The 19,324-nt window shown below is 43.1% G+C and overlaps 2 protein-coding genes and 1 long non-coding RNA gene across 3 annotated transcripts; 1 reads left to right on the forward strand and 2 right to left on the reverse strand.

The window, feature by feature from the left end:
- Positions 1 to 1,024: 1,024 nt before the first annotated feature.
- LOC144710017 (uncharacterized) lies at positions 1,025 to 2,847 on the reverse strand. Its single transcript, XR_013583190.1, has 3 exons — positions 1,975 to 2,847; positions 1,385 to 1,590; positions 1,025 to 1,286 (listed from the first exon to the last, which is right to left on the reverse strand). It is a non-coding gene; the product is annotated as an uncharacterized LOC144710017 (long non-coding RNA).
- A 56-nt stretch (positions 2,848 to 2,903) lies between these two features.
- Positions 2,904 to 7,354, forward strand: ALG3 (asparagine-linked glycosylation 3). Its single transcript, XM_078583659.1, has 13 exons — positions 2,904 to 3,103; positions 3,183 to 3,217; positions 3,306 to 3,443; positions 3,570 to 3,638; positions 5,010 to 5,167; positions 5,243 to 5,309; positions 5,379 to 5,432; positions 5,580 to 5,668; positions 5,743 to 5,859; positions 5,957 to 6,045; positions 6,133 to 6,211; positions 6,947 to 7,003; positions 7,086 to 7,354. Exons 1-13 carry the CDS (start codon positions 2,965 to 2,967, stop codon positions 7,252 to 7,254), a joined length of 1,260 nt encoding a protein of 419 aa, XP_078439785.1. The 5' UTR covers positions 2,904 to 2,964; the 3' UTR covers positions 7,255 to 7,354.
- Positions 7,262 to 15,265, reverse strand: LPA1 (tetratricopeptide repeat (TPR)-containing protein). Its single transcript, XM_078583646.1, has 9 exons — positions 15,001 to 15,265; positions 13,961 to 14,064; positions 13,740 to 13,875; positions 13,394 to 13,625; positions 9,502 to 9,659; positions 9,209 to 9,397; positions 8,049 to 8,149; positions 7,865 to 7,952; positions 7,262 to 7,431 (listed from the first exon to the last, which is right to left on the reverse strand). The coding sequence occupies exons 1-9, from the start codon at positions 15,220 to 15,222 to the stop codon at positions 7,357 to 7,359; spliced, it is 1,305 nt and encodes a 434-aa protein (XP_078439772.1). The 5' UTR covers positions 15,223 to 15,265; the 3' UTR covers positions 7,262 to 7,356.
- Positions 15,266 to 19,324: the final 4,059 nt, after the last annotated feature.

Genomic DNA, 19,324 nt, shown 5'->3' on the forward strand with positions numbered 1-19,324 from the left:
CGGTGGACGGCTCTGAGACGATGGGCAGGGCGTGCGGCGGCGAACCAGCACGAGAGCGAAGGGCAGCGGCGAGACGATGAGCTGGTCGCGCAGGTGGAGCGGTGGCAGAGAGGGGAAGCGCGGGCGCCGGCGTCGTCGGTGGCGGTGGCAGAGCAGAAATCCTGGGTTTCTTGATTCCTAACCGCTCAAGAACTCCACGCGACGAAGGTCGGTTCTTGAATCTTGGACGATCTTCTGGCACAAGCGGCTGACACCCTGGGTGGTGTCGTTGATGGTGACGACGGACGTCAATGGTCCTCGGAGTAATCTCGACAAGGGAACGATTGCAGCCTCCAAGAACTATGAATCTTGATTTTCAAGAAACGTCCCGTAGTGATTTCGATGGGGCGATGACGATGACTCACGGAGTGATCTCGACGTGAAGACGTGTGGCGGTGACTCACGGAGTGATCTCGACGTGAGGGAGGACCGACCACGTTCCCACTAAGTCTAGCCTCTATCTATCTCTATCTCTCTAAAACACGAAGATAGAAAGAAAAACACGATTTTCAATTCTTCAAAAGCCTTCCTCACTTGGGCATGCTATCCCCTTATATAGTGAGGATAGGTGTCAAGTGACGTCGTTTAGAGGAGGAATCATCGCGAGATGTGTTTCTCTAAAGCATTTGATTCGCTATCTAAAATGGTTCGGACCAGACCGGACGAGGGCCATCAAACCTTAACAACGAGAGATTCAGAGAGGGATACAAAGAAAGAAACAATATATATAAAGAATGAGAGAGATATCAATTAAGAAGAACTAGTTGGGCCCGCTCGCAATGCTCGCTTGGGGTAGAGAGAGAAGAGAGAAAAAGCAGGGCCATCCTCATCTTGGGAGAGAATAAAAACAATATCTCGAATTCTATAAATCGTAAATGGTAAAAATAAATCATCGCCAGATTTTGAAAAATTCAAAAATCAACAAAAAAGATAAACCTGTATAGAGAGAGAAGAGAGAGAAAGCAGAGCCGTTCTCATCATGGGAGAGAAGAAAAAAATCCCATCTTCAGCCAATCAGACAAACCACACAGAACTAAAGCTTGTAGACAAATGGCGGAGAAGAAAACAAATGAAGGCTCTCTCGTTTGGGTTACATGCCGGGGGTAGCATAGACGATGGGTGTCGGAATAGACCTCACATGGTCCCTATGCAACAACGTCGCCCATTCCTTCTTCGCCTCCAGGCTTCTCGCTGCCGACGCATGCAGCAAAACTCTGCAATTCAGATCCCACAGGAGAGATATCCGGCTGCCATGGTAATAAAAATAATTTGAAATAAATTAGACTATAATATTACGAACTGTATCGGGTGTAGTTTGTGTCTTGATTTGGCGAACGTTTCTCACTCGTGGTCGAGGATTTTCCTTGCCCGCCAACGGAGGAAGGCGGGGCGAGAGAGGATCTTGATACTTGAATATGAAGATGCATGCAGCGTCTTGGTGGCGACGCGGTTGCACCGCTGCTCGTCTCCGGCGGCCCCGCCGGACGACAGATGGCAGCGGACGAAGCATATGCTCTTTTTCTGAAGGAAGAAGCTAATGGAGATGGCACCCTGGTAGGGAAAGATGAGATTTTAGAGAGAGAGAGGAGGAGGGGGAATTCGTAAGGAGGAGTTGTTTGCCTTGTTGATTATTTGGTTTAAATTTGGAACCGCGAGTTGTAGAAACAACCGAAGACTTTGATCCGATAAAAAATTAGAAACGTGGATGGTCCAGATGAAACATGGATCGACAAATATAGCGAGGTTTTTACCACTCCAAAGCATTGCTTTTCAAGAAAATAGATTGATTTCAGGCGGCGATCAGAAATTTTGGGACATTCAAAGAATATTTTCATCTGGAACATCCACGTGAAGACCATTTCGAAGAACATTTTCAGCAGAAAATTCAATAGCATTTGACTCAGAAAACTCTAACAAATTCCGAACGAAACTCACATGTTGAACGGAACTCACACGTTGATCCGATCAGAGATTGGAACCGTGGATGTTCCAGATGGAACTGTTCTTCGAAATTCCCCAAATTTGATCATTGTCTGAAATTATTGCCAAGGAAAATAATTTGGTTTAAATTTGGAACCATGAGTTGTCGAAATAACCGCACACTTTGATTCGATCAAAAATTAGAAACGCGTCTGAAATTCAATGAAATGAAGAAATTTCATTGAATTTATCCATCTAAATTCAATGGACAAATCTATCCATCTAAATTCCAGAGGTCTAATCGAGAGTTGTCCACTCAACATCAAACAACAACAAACATGCAATCTCTTGATGGGCATCATTCATGCTTCCGAAAACCGCGCTCTTTGTTTGCATGAATTTTAATCTTATAGGTAAAATCCACGATGACGAAATTTCATCGAATTTATCCATCTAATTCAATGGACAAAGCAATGGACACGAAATCAATGGACAAATCTATCCATCTAAATTCCAGAAATCAATGGACAAACGTGGATGGCTGGATCATTGTTCTTCCCCTAAATCTCTGTCGATCGTTGTTCCGAGAGTATGCGGCCCTATTTCTCTTCAGAATCTCCATTTTTCTTCTCATATCCCCGTTGCTTGGATCCCCTTCGATGCTTCGATGATTCTTGATATGCCAGTTCATAACCTCCATTTTTCTTCTCATATCACTGTTGCTTGGATCCCTTAGATACTTCAATGATTCTTGATATGCCAGTTCATAACCTCCATTTTTCTTCTCGTATCCCCGTTGCTTCAATCCCCTTCGATGCCTCTCTCTTGTGCACTCTCTCTCTCTTCTCTCTCAATCTCTCTCTTCTCTCTCACTCTTCTGTCAGCCAATCAGAGTCCGGAAGGGTACACGAATTCGTATTATAGTAGTAGAGATAGCAAAATAGCAAGAGAGAGAGAGAGTTTGAGTTATATAGAGAGAGAGACAGAGAGAGACAGAGATTGGAGATGGAGGTAGTCAAACCAGTCGCGGAAGAACGCTACCTTCTCCTGCCAAAGGGTCTACGCGTGTCGCAATGGGTTGTGGCCTCGACATTGGTGGCACTCGATGCGCTGATCGTCTGTTTCATCATAGCCCTAGTTCCTTGTAAGATCTGATCCCTCTTTCGACGTTTTTTTCTGTGTTTTCTTTACCTTCAGATTGACATTCTCATCCCGATGCACAGACACGAAGATCGATTGGGACGCGTACATGTCCCAGGTAATCAATGACAATGCCCGCAGATTTCCTAAATTGTACGTTTTTGAATTGTTCGTGTTTGTTCTCTGCTGATGATCGATGCGAATAGGTTGATGGTTTCCTCAAAGGAGAAAGGGACTACATGAGATTGGAAGGCGACACAGGTCCTCTTGTTTACCCTGCTGGGTTTCTTTACATCTTCGCTGCCCTGAAATATGCGACTGAGGGGCTGGTTTTTCCTGCTCAGGTGTGGATGGAGAGTTCCGTTTTCGTAAATTTTCAATTGCATAGTCCTGGAAAGTTTAGAAATTTTCTCTTCCATTTGTTACAAGGATTTTTTCTCTAGCTCATCATTCGTTGTTTCAAATTATAGGTCGTCTTCGGCGTGTTGTACATCATCAATCTTGCTATCGTGATGCTCATTTACTTAAAGATTAACGTGGTAAGGTCGCCTTTTCAATTGTTTCAGACTTATTCCTGATAGAACGGGTGAAAAAGATTCATTGAAATCAAGAAAATACGGTGGAGATATTAGTAAAATGGTGGTCGGAGAGAGAGAGCGAGAGATAAGTAAAATGGTGGTAGATGATAGATAGAGAGAGGGAAAGAGAGAGTGCGACAGAGAGATATATATTAGTAGAATGGTGGTAGGAGAGAGAGAGATAGGTTGAATGGTGGTAGAAGCTAGATAGAGAGAGGGAGGGAGAGAGAGCGAGCGACAGAGATACATATTAGTAGACTGGTGGTAGGGGAGAGAGAGAGGGAGGAGGGAAGACATAGAGTGAGAGAGAAACAGAGAGCGAGAGAGACACACAGAGAGTATGAGAGAGAGAGTGGGAGAGTGAGATAGAGACACAGATAGTGTGTGTGAGAGGGAGAGTAATAGAGCGAGAGAGACACAGAGTGACAGACAGAGACAATAGTAGAATGATGGTTGGAGAGAGGGAGAGGGAGGGAGGGAGGACAGTGACAGAGAATGAGAGAGAGTAAGTGACAGAGAGACATACTCATAGAGAGAGAAGACCTCCCAAATGAATTCATTCATGATTCTCCAATACGATGAAGTGAATTCATACGGGTTATCACACGAGTATAGTTCCGGATTGTCCGGGACCGACGAAATTCGTCCCGTCCTACGTCCCAGTTTTTAGAGTTTCATCTAAATTGTTCCGTCCAGGTTTCGTTCCGTCCCATTTTTTTCGTCCACGTCCCGTCCTGTCCGAAGCGGTCCCATCCAAGAAATTCTCGTCCCATCCAACGCCCCGGGACGAAACAGGGCAGGCGTCAGCATTAGACCACTCAGAAATTGACGCATGACGCATCATGTGTGTCGGGAAGCTGGGCCTGTCAAGGGTATACTATACTCCCCACAGGACGAAATAACTGACCCATCCCCCATCCAAGGTCCCAGACGGGACGGTTATTTCGTTCATGGACAAAGCAATCGTCCTGTCCGGGGACGGGTGGGCAATTCTTCATCCTGTCTATCATCCAAAATCCTGGACGGGACGATTCTTTAGTCCACGGACGAAATTACTGTCCCGTCTGCGTCCCTGCACTATATACACACGAGTGGTATTCTATCATTCCACTTTGAACACTGGCGGTGCCTCGACTATTTTTCTCTGTGTGATTATTAATATCTTTGGATAAAAAATAGTTACACTTATATAGTTTATTTGAATGGTGACCACCTTTGTCTTATTCATATTGCGTTTAAGAGCTGTTTATTTTGTACTGACTTTTTGTAGAACTAAGAAAAGCTCCTGTCCAATCACAACTGACTTTTTACAGATTGCTGTACTGTTTGCAGCTCCCATTATGGGCTTTTTCCTTACTCTGCTTGTCCAAGAGGATCCATTCTATATTCGTGCTTCGGCTTTTCAATGACTGCTTTGCAACTACGCTGCTTCATTCCGCCATCGCTTTGCTCTTTTATGAGCACTGGTATCTTGGACTCATTATATTCAGGTAACTGCAAACAACTGAAAATTATACTCAATGTGACTTTCTTTTTATTAATCTTCTGCCTCGTGGTTATTTCAGTGCAGCTGTGTCTGTAAAGATGAACGTTCTTCTCTATGCCCCCCCTTTGTTTTTGCTCTTGCTAAAGGTAGGCATAATTAGTCTTCTTATTCCTTAACTTAATTATATCTGATGCTAAGATTTGTGCGACTTCTAGAGACTGAGTCTGAAGGGTGTAATCACTTCTCTCCTTGGTGCAGCTCTGGTGCAAGTACGTAAGCATGTTAAAAAGATACGTGTTACCGCTCTTCAATTTTTCATTTAGGGAGATCCTATAACCATTAAATTCTCGTCTCAAAGACTTCCTGAATATATATTCAGTGGATAAATCCTTATATTTTTGTGATGCAATACTCAGCTGTTATCGGGATTGCCCTTTCTGTTATCTCACCCCGTGGCTTACATATCAAGGGCATACAACCTCGGGCGCATCTTCGTCCATTTTTGGTGTGTTTTCTTCCTTCAAATACCAAAGTTTGGGGGTTTGCTGAAATGAAAACTTTCATAATATATTCGAGCAGGTCAGTGAATTTCAAGTTCGTTCCTGGAGATATATTCGTCTCTAAAACATTCGCCGTATTTTTGCTCGTTGGCCATCTCACGCTGCTGGGCTTGTTCTGCCATAAAAAGTGGTGCAAGTAGGTGCAATTTTTTTCTTTTACTGGACATGCGAGACTTTCTGGGCTGTAGCTTTTGAAACTAATTCCGTGTATATTTCTTGAAATTAAATCTCAGGCATGAGGGTGGTCTCCTGTGTTTCTTGAGGTCTAGGATTTTTCCGGCTATTTCTTGCAAACCGGATTTCCAAGTTCTTAATAAAGAGCGTGAGTTTTTAACTCTCTTGTTCCCTTTTACTTTTGGTGTTATTCTTTTATCTTTACTTTTACGTTAGAGTCAATATAATTTGGCAGATATATTGACTCTAATGTTCGTCGGGAACTTCATCGGTATCGTATGCGCACGGTCACTCCATTATCAATTTTATTCATGGTAAGCGTCTTTTTATTCACAGTTTCTTGACTTCTCTCTAACTGTGGTATAATGTTCGAAGTAAAGTTCTCAGGTGCCAGATATCACTGCTCATATTACAAAAATCTTATCTCTCTCTGATCTCCTGAGTTCGAAGTATCACTGACAATCTTGTCGATTCTTACCGTTGTGATTTATTTTGAGTTCTGGAATCAGAGATCCTTCCTCCCCTTATATCACTATCTCCATCTCCATCTGTCTCTGTTTACCTCTTTCACTTAAGCTATTCATCTCCATCAATTTCTAGCTTTTTCTGCATCCATATCTTTCTGTGTCTGTATATATCTCCAGTTATCCATCTATTCAAAAAATATCTGCAGTCATCCTATATTGAATCACTATCTATACATGCATACATCGCTATCTCGACAAGTATCTCCATATCTTATTCTATATCTGTCGCTCCTTGTATCACAAATATTACATCTCTCTCTTCTCCTTAATTCTAGGCATCATTGACAATCTTACCGTTATGGTCTCTATCTCTATCTCCAAATAGATCTTATGGTCTATATGCATCAACATCTTTCAGTCTGTGTCTATCTCCAGGTACCTATATGTCAATGTATCTCCATATTCTAATTCTATCTCTATGCCTAAATCTATCTAATTGGAGAAAGGGCAGTGCCCAATCTTACCGTTAGGCATCATTCTCTCTCGTTTGTCATTTAATAAGACTGCTTCCTTGATTTTCAGGTACTTCTACAGCCTGCCTTTCCTCCTGTGGAAGACTCCCTTTCCCACCCCTTTTCGGTGAGCCGAAAAAACTTAATTTCCTCTTGAAATTCTCTATGTGACTCCTGCTCCTGACTGTGGACATGGTTTGATAATGCAGATTGATCATCTTCGCAACAGTAGAGCTATGCTGGAACATCTACCCTTCTACCTCCTTGTCCTCTCTCCTCCTCCTCTCTGCTCATCTGCTTATTCTCTTTGGCCTATGGCTGTCCCCAAGTGAGCTTCCAAAGGCATCCTCCAGTTCAGCCGATCTGAAAGAGGACTAAACTGGCGTTTACCACACTGAAGTTTTGCTTACCAGGCATGTAGTTTATAATGTATGGATCGTCAAAATATCTCTTCAAATGGCAGGTATTTGTTTTTCTCTCTCATCTCTCCAATTTGCTGAGGAGTGCTTCCATGGGCGGCAGCTCCTTTACAATCTCCAGCCAATCAGGCATCCCCTGCATCGAGCAAACTCTGTCAGTCTCTCTCTAACCACTACAAATTTCATTTTCAAGTTTCCATTAGAACTCCGAAGTTTACACTAGTATCAGCACACTAGTGTATCGGATCCCACTAGAATTCCGACGTTTAGCGTGCTTGGGCGAGAGCTGTACCAGAATGAGTGACTGCCTGGGAAGTCCTCGTTGGTGACCACAGATGGGCATGTGATCAAATTTTCAAAAAATTCAAAAAAAAAAAGTTTCCATTACCCTCTCTCTTATTTCCTGTCACAATGTAAGAAGAAGACTGCAGTTTGTATTTTCATTACCATCCATTGGACTATTTATCTATCTACTGGTCTATATTTATCTATCTACTGGTCTATTTTCATTACCTGTTTTTCTCTCAAGATACATTAAAATAAGAGAAGAGAAGAGGGCAGATAATTACCTTGCCAGATTTTCTAACGCGCCCATCAAGGCGGAGCACTATGTATACGTCCTCGCCGGGTTCAACCCCGGGTTGCTCTGAGATCCATCTGGAGAATCAATCACCAAAGTAAACACTTGTTCAAACCCAGAATCAGAGCCATGTTTCATTCAAATTGGAGTGTGATGGTAGTGGTTTGTTTGACCTTTCCCACTCAATGGGTGACACAATATCAGCTTTGAACCGCACTTCCGCCTTCAACCGAGATTTCGCCACAATGGACTGAGCTCTATTGTCAAAGTCATCCTGAACCAACAGCAAGTTAAATCTTGATTTTTTTCTTTACATCTAAATAATCTGATCATCAAGAAATAACTTCTGCACGGGTAATATTTCCCCACTGTCATCTGTAAAGATCAACTTGAAGCACTAGTGGAGTCAGAAGAGAGTTTCCTTCCAATGATTTGAAATTTTAAATTACACAATTAAGAAATCATAAGCGATAATTGGGCGAAAATATAATATCCATTGTTTGGTCATTACGAACTACAAAATGATTTAAAATCATGAAGAAAAAGCTCATTTATTCTTATAAAATTAAGACTTCATTATTTGCAGAGTGAAATTGAAAAAAAAATACTTCAATTGAGCTCAATTGAGCTCAAAGATTAAGATAAATAAGGTTGAGAGTTCTTTTTCTCTGTCTCACACAAAGGATTCTTTCTTTCTTTTCATTATCTCACCAGATCTGATTATTAAGACAACACTACGAAATGTACTATTTCTTTAAAGAAGGTTCGGTGGGGTTCAGAAGACATCAAATTATTCAAAGAAGTGGACTCCATTGTTGAGTTTAATAAAGATATGGCATAAGCTTTTAAAAAAAGTCATGTAGTAACTATAGCAGAAGATAAAAAAGACCTATGTGTTGTCGCGCGTAATCAGATAAATAAGACATATCTTGTAAAAAGATGATGCTGATGAGCTGCATCATCTCTTGTACATGGTTATACTTCAATAAATCATGAGAAAAAGAATACTGGACAGTTTCACATTTATTCATAAAAAAACTAAACAATTTCATAGAATTAAAAAAATGAGGATCACATATGGCTGAATTACATGACTTTTTTTTTTTACCAGATTATGAAAACCATACTTCAATAAATTATCAGAAAAATTGAGGAGCCCGATCCATCCATCAAAAAGATTAGCAAACAGAACGCCAAATTTAAATCACAAGATCTGATAATGTAAATGACCAATACTGCAACATAGACTCAGAATCTCGAGTAAAAAATGAAAAAAATACAATGTAACACTTGTAATGATAAAAAACGAGACAATGCAAAAGAGCTGGATTACCCCAATGGAAGGGAAAGGGGTTGATGCCTTTGATGGAGCGCCAAATCCTTTCTTTTCAATGGGATTCCTTTGCCCTTCCCCTAAGATTATTGGAACTAATAGAACACCTCGTAGAAGCAGCTCCGAACGGAACCTCTCCGCCTTGTCCATAGATCTCGCCACCGACTCCTTTTTCCCTGCAAGAATAATCTGAAGTTATAGATTAGATATGGGATCACAAAAAAAAAATTACAGTTGATAAAAAAATTAAAATGTTGCCAGAGATGAGCAGAAGAAAATTATTAAACACTTACTGGCCTAGCCGTGTCCCGGAGCTGCACAAGTTCAACAATTCTGTTTGTTGAGAGGCGCAGAGGTAATCTTGAGAGTGTTTCATCCCGTGTTATTTGCGCAATCTGTTCTTCCTCTTTCTTGTTGTCCCAAATATACAATGCCACTAGGACAATGATACCTATGGAAAGCTGATTTTAAAAATTAATCAACGAGTAATGCTCACTTAGTTCTAACAAATTAACCAATTAGAAGATAGTCATCCCTTGATCGCCATGTTTGAAAAGATAGATAAACAGGAATCAACATAATAATGGAAATGATTACAGAGAGTCCTGACTATTTACAGTGACACTATGGTCACTAACTACCAAAGTTTGCACAAGAAATAATGAAAGACAATGGAACTACGGAAAAGACGAACAAATCAGGCTTCTTCACAATTCATCAAGGTAACAGAAATACCTACTAGCGAACTGGGACTAAAGTCGTGAAGATCAATGTTTATGACGAGAAAGAACGATAAAGCGGGTGAAGAAGAAATACTTATTTAATTTTGATACGAACCTTGACCTAGGCTCGTATCAGGAGGAGGATTGGGGATGAGGTAGGGTAGAAGTTCCCGGGGTAGAGAGGTGAAACGGGAATGGTAGAGGATGGGCCGAGCTGAGGAGGTAGGGATCGGCCGAGGACAAGCCGCCTGAAGACGTGGTGAAGTGAAGACGATCGCGAGGACAGGGATCCTGGAGGGAGGAGGCACGTGGACGTAGGAGAGACGAGCGAGAAAGAGAAACCACTGATCCTTAATAACTAAATCCAAGTCTGCCCTCCTACAAGGAGGGGTGTGCTATTCAAAGAGAACATAGGGGAAAGGAAATATAGCGAATGACGATAATGCCCTTCACGCCGCCAGGGGACCTTATCAATACTCCCCCCTTCAACGACCAGCTTGCCCTCAAGCTGGAAAACACGACGTCTTATGGGCCTGGAAGGTCCTCGTCCGACATGGCCGCATGATCATTGACGGTTGGTCCTGGGTCATTTGGTGGATAAGAGACGATGTGGATACGGAGGTCTTTTCTGCAGCGGTGCCCCGGCGTGAACCTGTCATTGCATTGGAAGCAAAGACCTTGTGCCCGGCGGCGAAGAAATTCATCCTCCATGAGTTGCAGGCGGCATGCTTGAGGGACCTGTTCTCGCCCGGCTCGAGGGTTGTCTGGAAGTGCCGGGGGTGCTTTAGGGGGCGCCTCTTTGTATACCGGCTGCAACGGTTGGTGATCTTTTTGATCGTGTAACTTGGCTAGGGTCGACTCTGCTTCAAAGGCACATGCAATCAACTCATCAGTAGATTGGGGGCGGAGTCGGTTTACCTCGGCGCGCATGGCAGGGCGGAGGGCAGTGTGTTGGGCATGCATTGCGGTGTTGTCCGCGAGAGTGGGCAGGTAGCCCACAAGCTCCATGAAAGAAGCGACTAATTCGTCCACGGTCCCGGTCTGCTGAAGGCAAACGAGGCGACGATACGCCACTAGTGGGTTGATGCCGAAGCAACGGTTGAGCTGTCGTTTGAAATCAGCCCAGTCTACAAAGCCCGTGCAGTCGTCGATGTAGCAGAACCACGCCGATGCTTTTCCGTCCAAGTACAACAATGCGATGTGCAGGCGTTCCATGTCGTCTGCGGGTACGGAGTGGAAGTACTGTTTGAGTCGTCGAAGCCAGCGGTCTGGGTCTCCTTCCGAGAAGATGGGAGGCTCAGCGATCCGGATGCGGGGCGACCCCTGGCTTGGTGACCCTCGAGAAAAGCCGGTCGCCCGGGGAAGGGTTGCCGTCATGGGTGGCGCCATGAAGCATCAGACTCTTCAGCTGAATCACCCCGGTCTTGATCTCCCCCGATGTCACCCGCTCGATGGTGCCTCGGAAGCACAGGCGGTAGGCGACGGGGTGCGTCAGCCCAAGTGTGGTCTTTTCTGCCAGTCTGGCGAGACCGGCGGGCAGGGAGGTGGACTAGTGGGTATGGGGGACGAGGCTGCCTAGCATGTCTGGCTGGCTCTTCTTCCAGGTTCCCCATGTCCCAACCGTCACTGTCCTGGGTGAGACCGAACGGCAGTGGATCTGGACGAATCCGCCCGTCCCGCACGACAGTCCCCGGCTCAAAGGGACCTGGTTCGACCACTTCCGCAAGGTGAGAGTCAGGGCTGCCCCTTCGCTGACGGGGCCTGTCACGGACGGGGTTGGCGCGCTCTCTCTCATCTGGGTCAACTGTTCCCCAACCCATAACGGGTCCGTTAGAAAACAGGTCCCCCTCGCATCCGTAAGGATGGTCCCTGTACCGGACCCACTGGGCCAGCTCAGGGTCGGCGAGCCCCGTTCCCCCCTCGAGCAGCCCGTTAGGGTTTGCCCTAGCAGGGGGGGGAGGTCGCCCCCGCAGGTCGAGAGACCCGGCGGCGGCGGCGGTGTTCCCGTGGCTGCCCCACGAGTGTGGCTCGGGGTCAGCAAGCTCCTTATCCCGCTCGAGCGGCCGTTAGGGTTTGCCTGGGCGGGGGTGCGAAGTGGGCCCCGCCGGTTGAAGGACCCAGTGGTGGCAGAGGGGTGTGGTCCGTGCACATCGCCGAACTCGGGATTGGTCCCGGAGGTTGCCCTAGCCGCCCTGCGGTGTCCTGCGAGGCGGAGGGTGCCACTTCCTGCGGATCTCGCCGACGGCGGCCTGGTGGAGGAGAGGGGGGTGGTAGCAACCCGTCCCCCGTTTCCTCGTCGTCGGACAGAGAGTCAGCCACGACTCGATCTGCCGTGGCAGGAGAGACGAGGTCGACGGCGTCCGTCACTGCTGCTAATGGGACTGCGCCGGTCTCGCCGGAGGGTCCCCCGGTGGGTCGAGGTGGTGTCGGAGGTGCGGCCTGCTGCCGCTGGATTGTCGTCACGAGAGACTGGATCTGCGGCCCGAGGGTAACGAACAGCTGCACCTGCACCTGCATCTGGGAGGCGAATTGTCGCTCGAGGATGTCGGCAAGGGATTTTGTTGCAGCGTCATCTCGCCCTGGGGACGATTCCGGCTCAGATTTGGGCTCCATGATAGGGCAGCGGAGACGGAAACAAGCTCTGATACCAAATGATGCGAACCTGGATCTAGGCTCGTATTGGACGGAGGGTAGAAGATGACGAGGGGCAGAAGTTCCCGGGGTAGAGAGGAGAAACGGGAATGGTCGGGGGAAGGCCCAGCAGAGGGGGGTAGGGACCGGCCGTGGACGATTGCAGGGGCGGGGACCGTTGAGGGAGAGAGTGAGGGAAACCCGGAGAGGGAGGTAGGAGAGGGGAGGGGAGACAAAGGGAATGGGAAATACATAATATCACTTATTCTTCTTCTTTCTTCTTGGCTGCCCTCCTAAAGGGAGGGCATCCCTATTTAAAGGGAAATACATAATTGCAAATGACTGAAATGCCCCTGTGGGCTAAATGACAAAACTACCCCTAGAAGGGTTTAGGATCCTCTTGAGGATCCCATCAAATTTCAATAAAACCTGGTTTGAATGACAGGTAATGGGAAGACCCATTAGTCTGGATCCGATAGAGTAAGTGAACCGATAGTTCATTATATGCCATGATATAATGGCATTGGCTGACAGTTTATTATAGTGAGTTCGGGAAACCATTACTCGTTTGTGTGCTCCCTGACCTTTCTGGACAAGATAACTCAAATTAAATTCAAAAGGGAAAATGCTACAGTGAAAGAAAGTGTCCTAGATTATCATATTAGTTTCCTTTGGCATGAGCAGTGACGTTGAGCTCCACAAAAAAGGTTAAATCTGTTCAATTACATCAGGATGAAATGATTAAAAAGGAGAAATTCAGAGAATAAAATACGTCGTTTAAGCAATGAATCTCCTTCAATTAGAGTGTCTATTTTTAACAATTAAAATATACCTCCAATATTTACAGCCACATTTCCAGCAGTCTCCAACAAATCTGGAGCACCATCACCGCCACTAATTGCACGGATAAGTCTGGGGACAGTAAAAAAAGTGGAAATTCCAGCCGCTGCACTAAATGCTACGTAAAAGAATCTTCTGATGCCCCGAAATGGGGCTTGGACCTCGCTAATTAGCTTCAAATCCCTCTTGAAGCCATATCCAATGTCTTCTCCACCCTTTCTAGCCTGACCAAAATTTTTTAAAAAAATTCAAAAGGGAGCACAAAGTAGGAAATGACGGCATTTTGTCCTTTTTCAATAAAAAAATCGAAAGCTTTCAGAAAAAATCGGATTAACTACCTCATCCTGCAATTCCTTGAACTCTGGTAAGGTTCTAAAGGAGGCCAGGTCGGGGTCATTCAGAATTGTGCTAAACTTGAGGTTATAGTCTCTAAGGGCCACCCTAAGACATTCCGCTGCTTTCCTTCCTTCTCCTCTATAGTTGGATTAAAAAACCTGATCGAGGTTAAAAAACCTGACTGATTCTTTGAACAATAAAACAAACCTACTGTTAATTCTACCTGTAAGCATGACAACAAGCCTTGTTATACAGTGCTGCTTGAGCTTCCAAAGGCTTTGGATTTAGTTCAAGTGCATTTTCAAACTGAGCGAGTGCTTCTTTCACCTGTAACCAACATATAGGAAACGCCTTTAGAATCATCTCAGTCTGAGACCAATTTAATATGTCTTAAAAATTAAATTTCATGTTACACTTAAAGATTGTGATGATTTTAACCGATTGAAAGATAAACTAGAACAAAATTATCTGAATTTTTCTGGACATAAGGATAAAAACAAAGATAATACAGAGGAAAACATTTTGGGAAGAACGAAAAAAGATATTTAAATATGTAACCTACAGAACGATATGATAGTTACCTAGTTTAATGGAATAGATTAACTTATGCGTGTCGGAGCCATAGAAAATAAAAAGGGGGGAAAAAACTAGTCGCCTCTTGAAACACTGAAAATGGAAAATTAACAAATAACTATTTCAAATCTGTTCTTCCCGTCCCATTTCATGTTAATTTTTTTCCTAGTTTCCAGATAATATGCTCAACATCCTTCTCTTGTGGAGCCGTATCTTTATTTTAGATATGTTCCTGTCAATCGACGACATCCATATACCTTATTTGGACGCATCAAATTACCAGACCGAAAATAAAAGAGAGCAAGAAAATAAATGCGAATGAAAGTTGAGGTTTCCGAGGGAATTGTAGCAGTTACTTCTGGAACATTACTTTTTTCCTCCAACAATGAGTCATGAAATGATAATCTTACGATACAATCATTCGAAAAACTGCTTAAAAGATTGTATTTTCCGTCTTCGAGCCAAAGATTTTTATTCATAAACATGTTCGAAAGTGAACAAAAAGGCCGACGTATCCATATTCGTGGATCATTTCACGACTTCTGAGAGAAAGAATCTAGCGGCAAATGAAAACAAGCACCCCAAAACGTATACACTGATAATCGGGGACAAATCCTCCGTATGAACCGCGGTCACATCAAAATAAACGAGAAAAGAATTGGATCGGCGAATGCCGTATTTCCCACATACCCGACCTCTGGAGAAAAGGGAAAGTCCAAGATTAACGCAGCTCTCTGCGGTTTCGGCCGGAGAAGGGGTGGGAGACGACGATGAAGATGAAGAACTCGCGAGAACAAGGATTCGATTCTGCTGATATTTCAGTATAGTCTTCCTCGCACACCACATCCGCCCCCTGGGTTGGCGAAGAAGGCCCTGCCGGAGAGCAGCAGGGGCCGGCGCTGCCATCGCCATTCTTCTCCTCCACCTTCGCTTCTGCCTTGACAGAGCTCGCTTCTGTCCAGACGTTTTCTTCTTATGCGGATGCGATGAAAGTAAGTCTTTTTTCGGAAAAGCCCCTCTCATGAGGAGGATAGTATTGTTTCCCCCATCCCATTCCCCATATTGGATGGGGATGCTTAACCAGATATCAGAAAAGGGCATTTCTCCTATCCCAGACATTGTTGCTACAATACCTATATCTAATGTTGCCACATCCGTCCTGATGTCAGCATCCATCTCCGCCTCGGGGGGATAGATGACGATCATGTTGGACATCAAAAAAACCGATATCTGACATCGTCATTCATCTTGATATTGGCATCCATTTTCATATAGGGGGGGGGGACAAATGATGATCATGTTGGATGTCGAAAAAACCGATATCTGACATCATCATTCATCCTGATATTGGCATCCGTTTCTGTCTCGGGGATATATGACGATCTTGTTGGATGTCAAAAAAACCGATATCTGACATCACCATTCATCCTGATATTGGCATCCATCTCTGGCATATATGATTATCATATTGGATGTGGAAAAAACTGATATTTGACACCATTATTTGTCCTAGTATATCCATCCGTCTCCATCCCCGCGGATAGATTACAATCATGTTGGATGTCAAAAAAACTGATATCCGATATAATCATTTGCCCTAATATTGGTATCCATCTCCGTCTCGGGGATATATGACAAAACTTGATATCAATGTCTGATATTAGTTTTTTTGACGTCCAACATGACATCCAAGAAGATTATAAGATACTTTGTACTGCTTGTTACATATTTTGATATTACTTATATTACAATATTAAAATAATTTGGCTGATTTTGACCCGAGAAGGTGCCCGACTGAGGTAAGTTAATGACCAAAGTCCAAATCTACATGGGGACTAAAATACTAGACCTGGATATAAACTTCAGTCTTACGTCACATATCAGATCAAAGGAGTTCAAGGTTGACATGAATAGCCACCATTTTTTTGTATTGGAGAATATAACCACTACACCGATATCTGTTTTTTTCTTTCAAATGGAAAAACACATTGTTAAAGAAATAAACTGACGTAGCCCGGAAGCCCATTATATAAGGCCCATTGGCAACTGGCGGCCCAAGAAGGATATTTTTCTAGATCTGACATGATATATAGTAAAAGAGCCCCGCAAAATCCTCGGACAGATTTTATCAGATAGGATTTTCTCCTACACAATCCTCTGACAGATTTTCTCAGACAAGATTCACCAACATATTCATATATGACAGAATCCTCTAACAGATTCTTCTTCTGTCAGGATCTGCATAATATCTCTCCTCTAACTTGTCAGAGCTCCATATCTTCTACAGGCCCCAGAATCTGCAAAATATCTCTGCTCAGGCCTATCAGCCTGCTTATCCTCTGTATTAGCTTGTCAGAGTTGTTTTTCTCAATGTTTTGAGTTGTCATTTCATGGGTACAGTCATTATGGACAACCCTGCACTTGTAATGGCCTATATAATGCCCTCATGTACCCTTGAAGGATCATTATTGAAGTCTGTTGTTTTGTTGAAACTCTTGTTTCTCGCCTCTGAGTGTTCTTTTTGCTAGAGATTGCTTAAGTGCTTGTGGATTCAAACCCAACCCCTTGTGGACTCAAGGGTTGGAGAGGCTAGTTCTGTGGATTCAGGACTTGCCGGCTTCAAGTAGAGAAAGGCTTGTGGATTCAAGTCTTGTTCCTACACTATTCCTATACTAAGGTTGCGCCATGAACCTACATCCTGATATCAGATACTGGTATCCGATATCAAATTATCGCATTCTGATATCCACTTCTAGTATCCACCGCATCCTGAGCACTAAGATATCCTTGATGTCTGATATTGGGCAGATATTCGATATCCGTATGATATCCAATATCTGGTATCTGAAACTGCCCCAATTACATCCAGATATCAGATATAGGTTGTCCAATATTGGATGCATATCTGACGTGTGAATGCTAGAGAATAGTAAGGAAACATCCTCATATGAAGTAATTCCCATGATCGATGACACCATCAATGCATCTTCAAAGAAAAGTCACATCTCATTTACATATTGCTCTCTCCCTCTCATAATCAGCTACATAAGGGATTGCGCATCCTTGATGATGATGCCATGAGGACAATGGAGAGCCATCCTTATCTAGTGCTTTCCCACTGAGATCTATCCCAAAATCCAATGTAGGAAACTTTGATATATGATATCGGGGAAAAGAAAGGATCCAAATGAAATGTCAAGATGGATCTTGGTTCTCGGGTAACTATGTGATGTAGCCCATAAGCCAGTTTTGTAAGAGCCATTAATAGGTAAGATGGAGGGCCAAGATGCATAGTCTTTTACAAGTTGACAAGATCTACAAAAAATCAACTAGAGATCCAAAAAATCAAATGTCAGATTCTTATTATGCCAAAATCTACACAATAATATCTCTGATACACCTTTTTAAAGGTGGATATCTTCTATTTTGTCTTGTGAGAATCTTTGTGCGTATATGCCCCTACAATCTTTGTGGAGATTGTCTCTGATCAAGCCTGACTGGTTTATAATCTTATATTTTGTCTTATCAATGTTGTTTTTCTCTATGTTTAAGTTGTGTTTTAAAAATAGTACTATTAGTATGGCCGAGACCAAAACCTTTAATGGACTATATAAGACTATATATAGCCTTGAATGACAATATTCAAGTATTCCTTATTTTTTAAAAAACTTTTCTCTCACCTTTGAGTGTTCTCCTTGTTAAATAGTGCTCCAATGCTCGTGGACTCAAGCACAACAACCATGTGCTCTCCATGGTTCAAGAGGCTAGTTCTATGGATTCAGGACTGAGCTGCTTCAAGCACAGAAAGGTTTGTGGACTCAACTCATATCTGGTAATTAACTTATTATGAAACTGAATCAAAACCATATACCGGGATTAATATTTCCATGTTGAGCATGTTGGAGGATATCTTTACCAGATATCAGATCTCAAGTATCGGGATTTCAATTATCAAAACTAATATCTGGATATCGATATATGACATACAACTAAGGCAACATGTCGCATCTCAACAAAATTTCAAAAAACACATTGTATATAAAGTCCTCATTTTTTGTGTCCAGGATGATGATGAAATCATCACCATCATCATTATCTTTATCATCATCATTATCATCTTATAAAAAAAAACTGACAAGGATGACAATAATGGAGGAAAAAAAACCATTTCTCCGCCCATCTCTGTCTCCTCCTTTTGTTGGTCTCAGGGTCCTACGACATTACCGTTCACCTTCTTTTCTCATTGATATAGGCCTTGATGTGGCCACCTTCTCTTGCAGCCCTATGAATATTTATGTCTACCCATGATCCGCATGTCCAAGGACACTAGACTTCTCATTAGTCTTTAACTTGACTATCATACATTTATCTCCACACCAATCATGTTTCAATATGCATTCTATATGTATTTCTTGATTATATTTTCTCTCTAATTAACATGTATGTCAAATTCTTATTATTTGAATTTTTGAGATATATTAATAATATCGTGAACCTCTTATCTTTCAACCATGATTGTAGGACTATGATGAGTCACCATCACCATTTATGTGTGCTACAATGACAATGAAAAAATCATATTTTTTGAGTTTTACGAATATTGAGTATCATACTCTCGCCTTCGAATGTTCCTATACGTATTCTACATGTATTTTAATTATCTATAAATTGCCTCTAATAAAACGTGTATGAAAATTTATATTATTTGAGTTTATTTTTGCAATCTTGAGATATATGAATAATATAGTGAACTTCTCATTCTTTTAACCACGATTGTAGGACTAGGATGAGTCACCATCATCATTTATGTGTGCTGCAATGGCTGATGTAACACGAAGTGTCGGGATCGATAGGCTGGTATCACACCACAGAGGGAAAGGCAACGGACGAAAAACTCCAATGGAAAACCCCGGACGGAAAACCGACTTATCCGGGACAGTAGTACCGACAGTGACATGAGGGATCTTGGCAACAGACAAGCTCCCAATGACCCAGATGATCGGTGATAAGCCTA

The sequence above is a fragment of the Wolffia australiana genome, chromosome 1 (assembly GCF_029677425.1).
Source record: "Wolffia australiana isolate 7733 chromosome 1, ASM2967742v1".
Taxonomy (NCBI): Eukaryota; Viridiplantae; Streptophyta; class Magnoliopsida; order Alismatales; family Araceae; genus Wolffia; species Wolffia australiana.

Coding starts and splice junctions, on each gene's coding strand:
- ALG3 (XM_078583659.1), top strand. CDS start 2,965: ATGGAGGTAGTCAAACCAGTCGCGGAAGAACGCTACCTTCTCCTGCCA. Junction 5,669..5,742: donor CGCATCTTCGTCCATTTTTG/GTGTGTTTTCTT, acceptor ATATTCGAGCAG/GTCAGTGAATTTCAAGTTCG. Junction 5,860..5,956: donor TGCCATAAAAAGTGGTGCAA/GTAGGTGCAATT, acceptor ATTAAATCTCAG/GCATGAGGGTGGTCTCCTGT.
- LPA1 (XM_078583646.1), bottom strand. CDS start 15,222: ATGGCGATGGCAGCGCCGGCCCCTGCTGCTCTCCGGCAGGGCCTTCTT. Junction 14,065..15,000: donor CCCTTTTCTCCAGAGGTCGG/GTATGTGGGAAA, acceptor TGTTGGTTACAG/GTGAAAGAAGCACTCGCTCA. Junction 7,953..8,048: donor TCACCCATTGAGTGGGAAAG/GTCAAACAAACC, acceptor TTGATTCTCCAG/ATGGATCTCAGAGCAACCCG.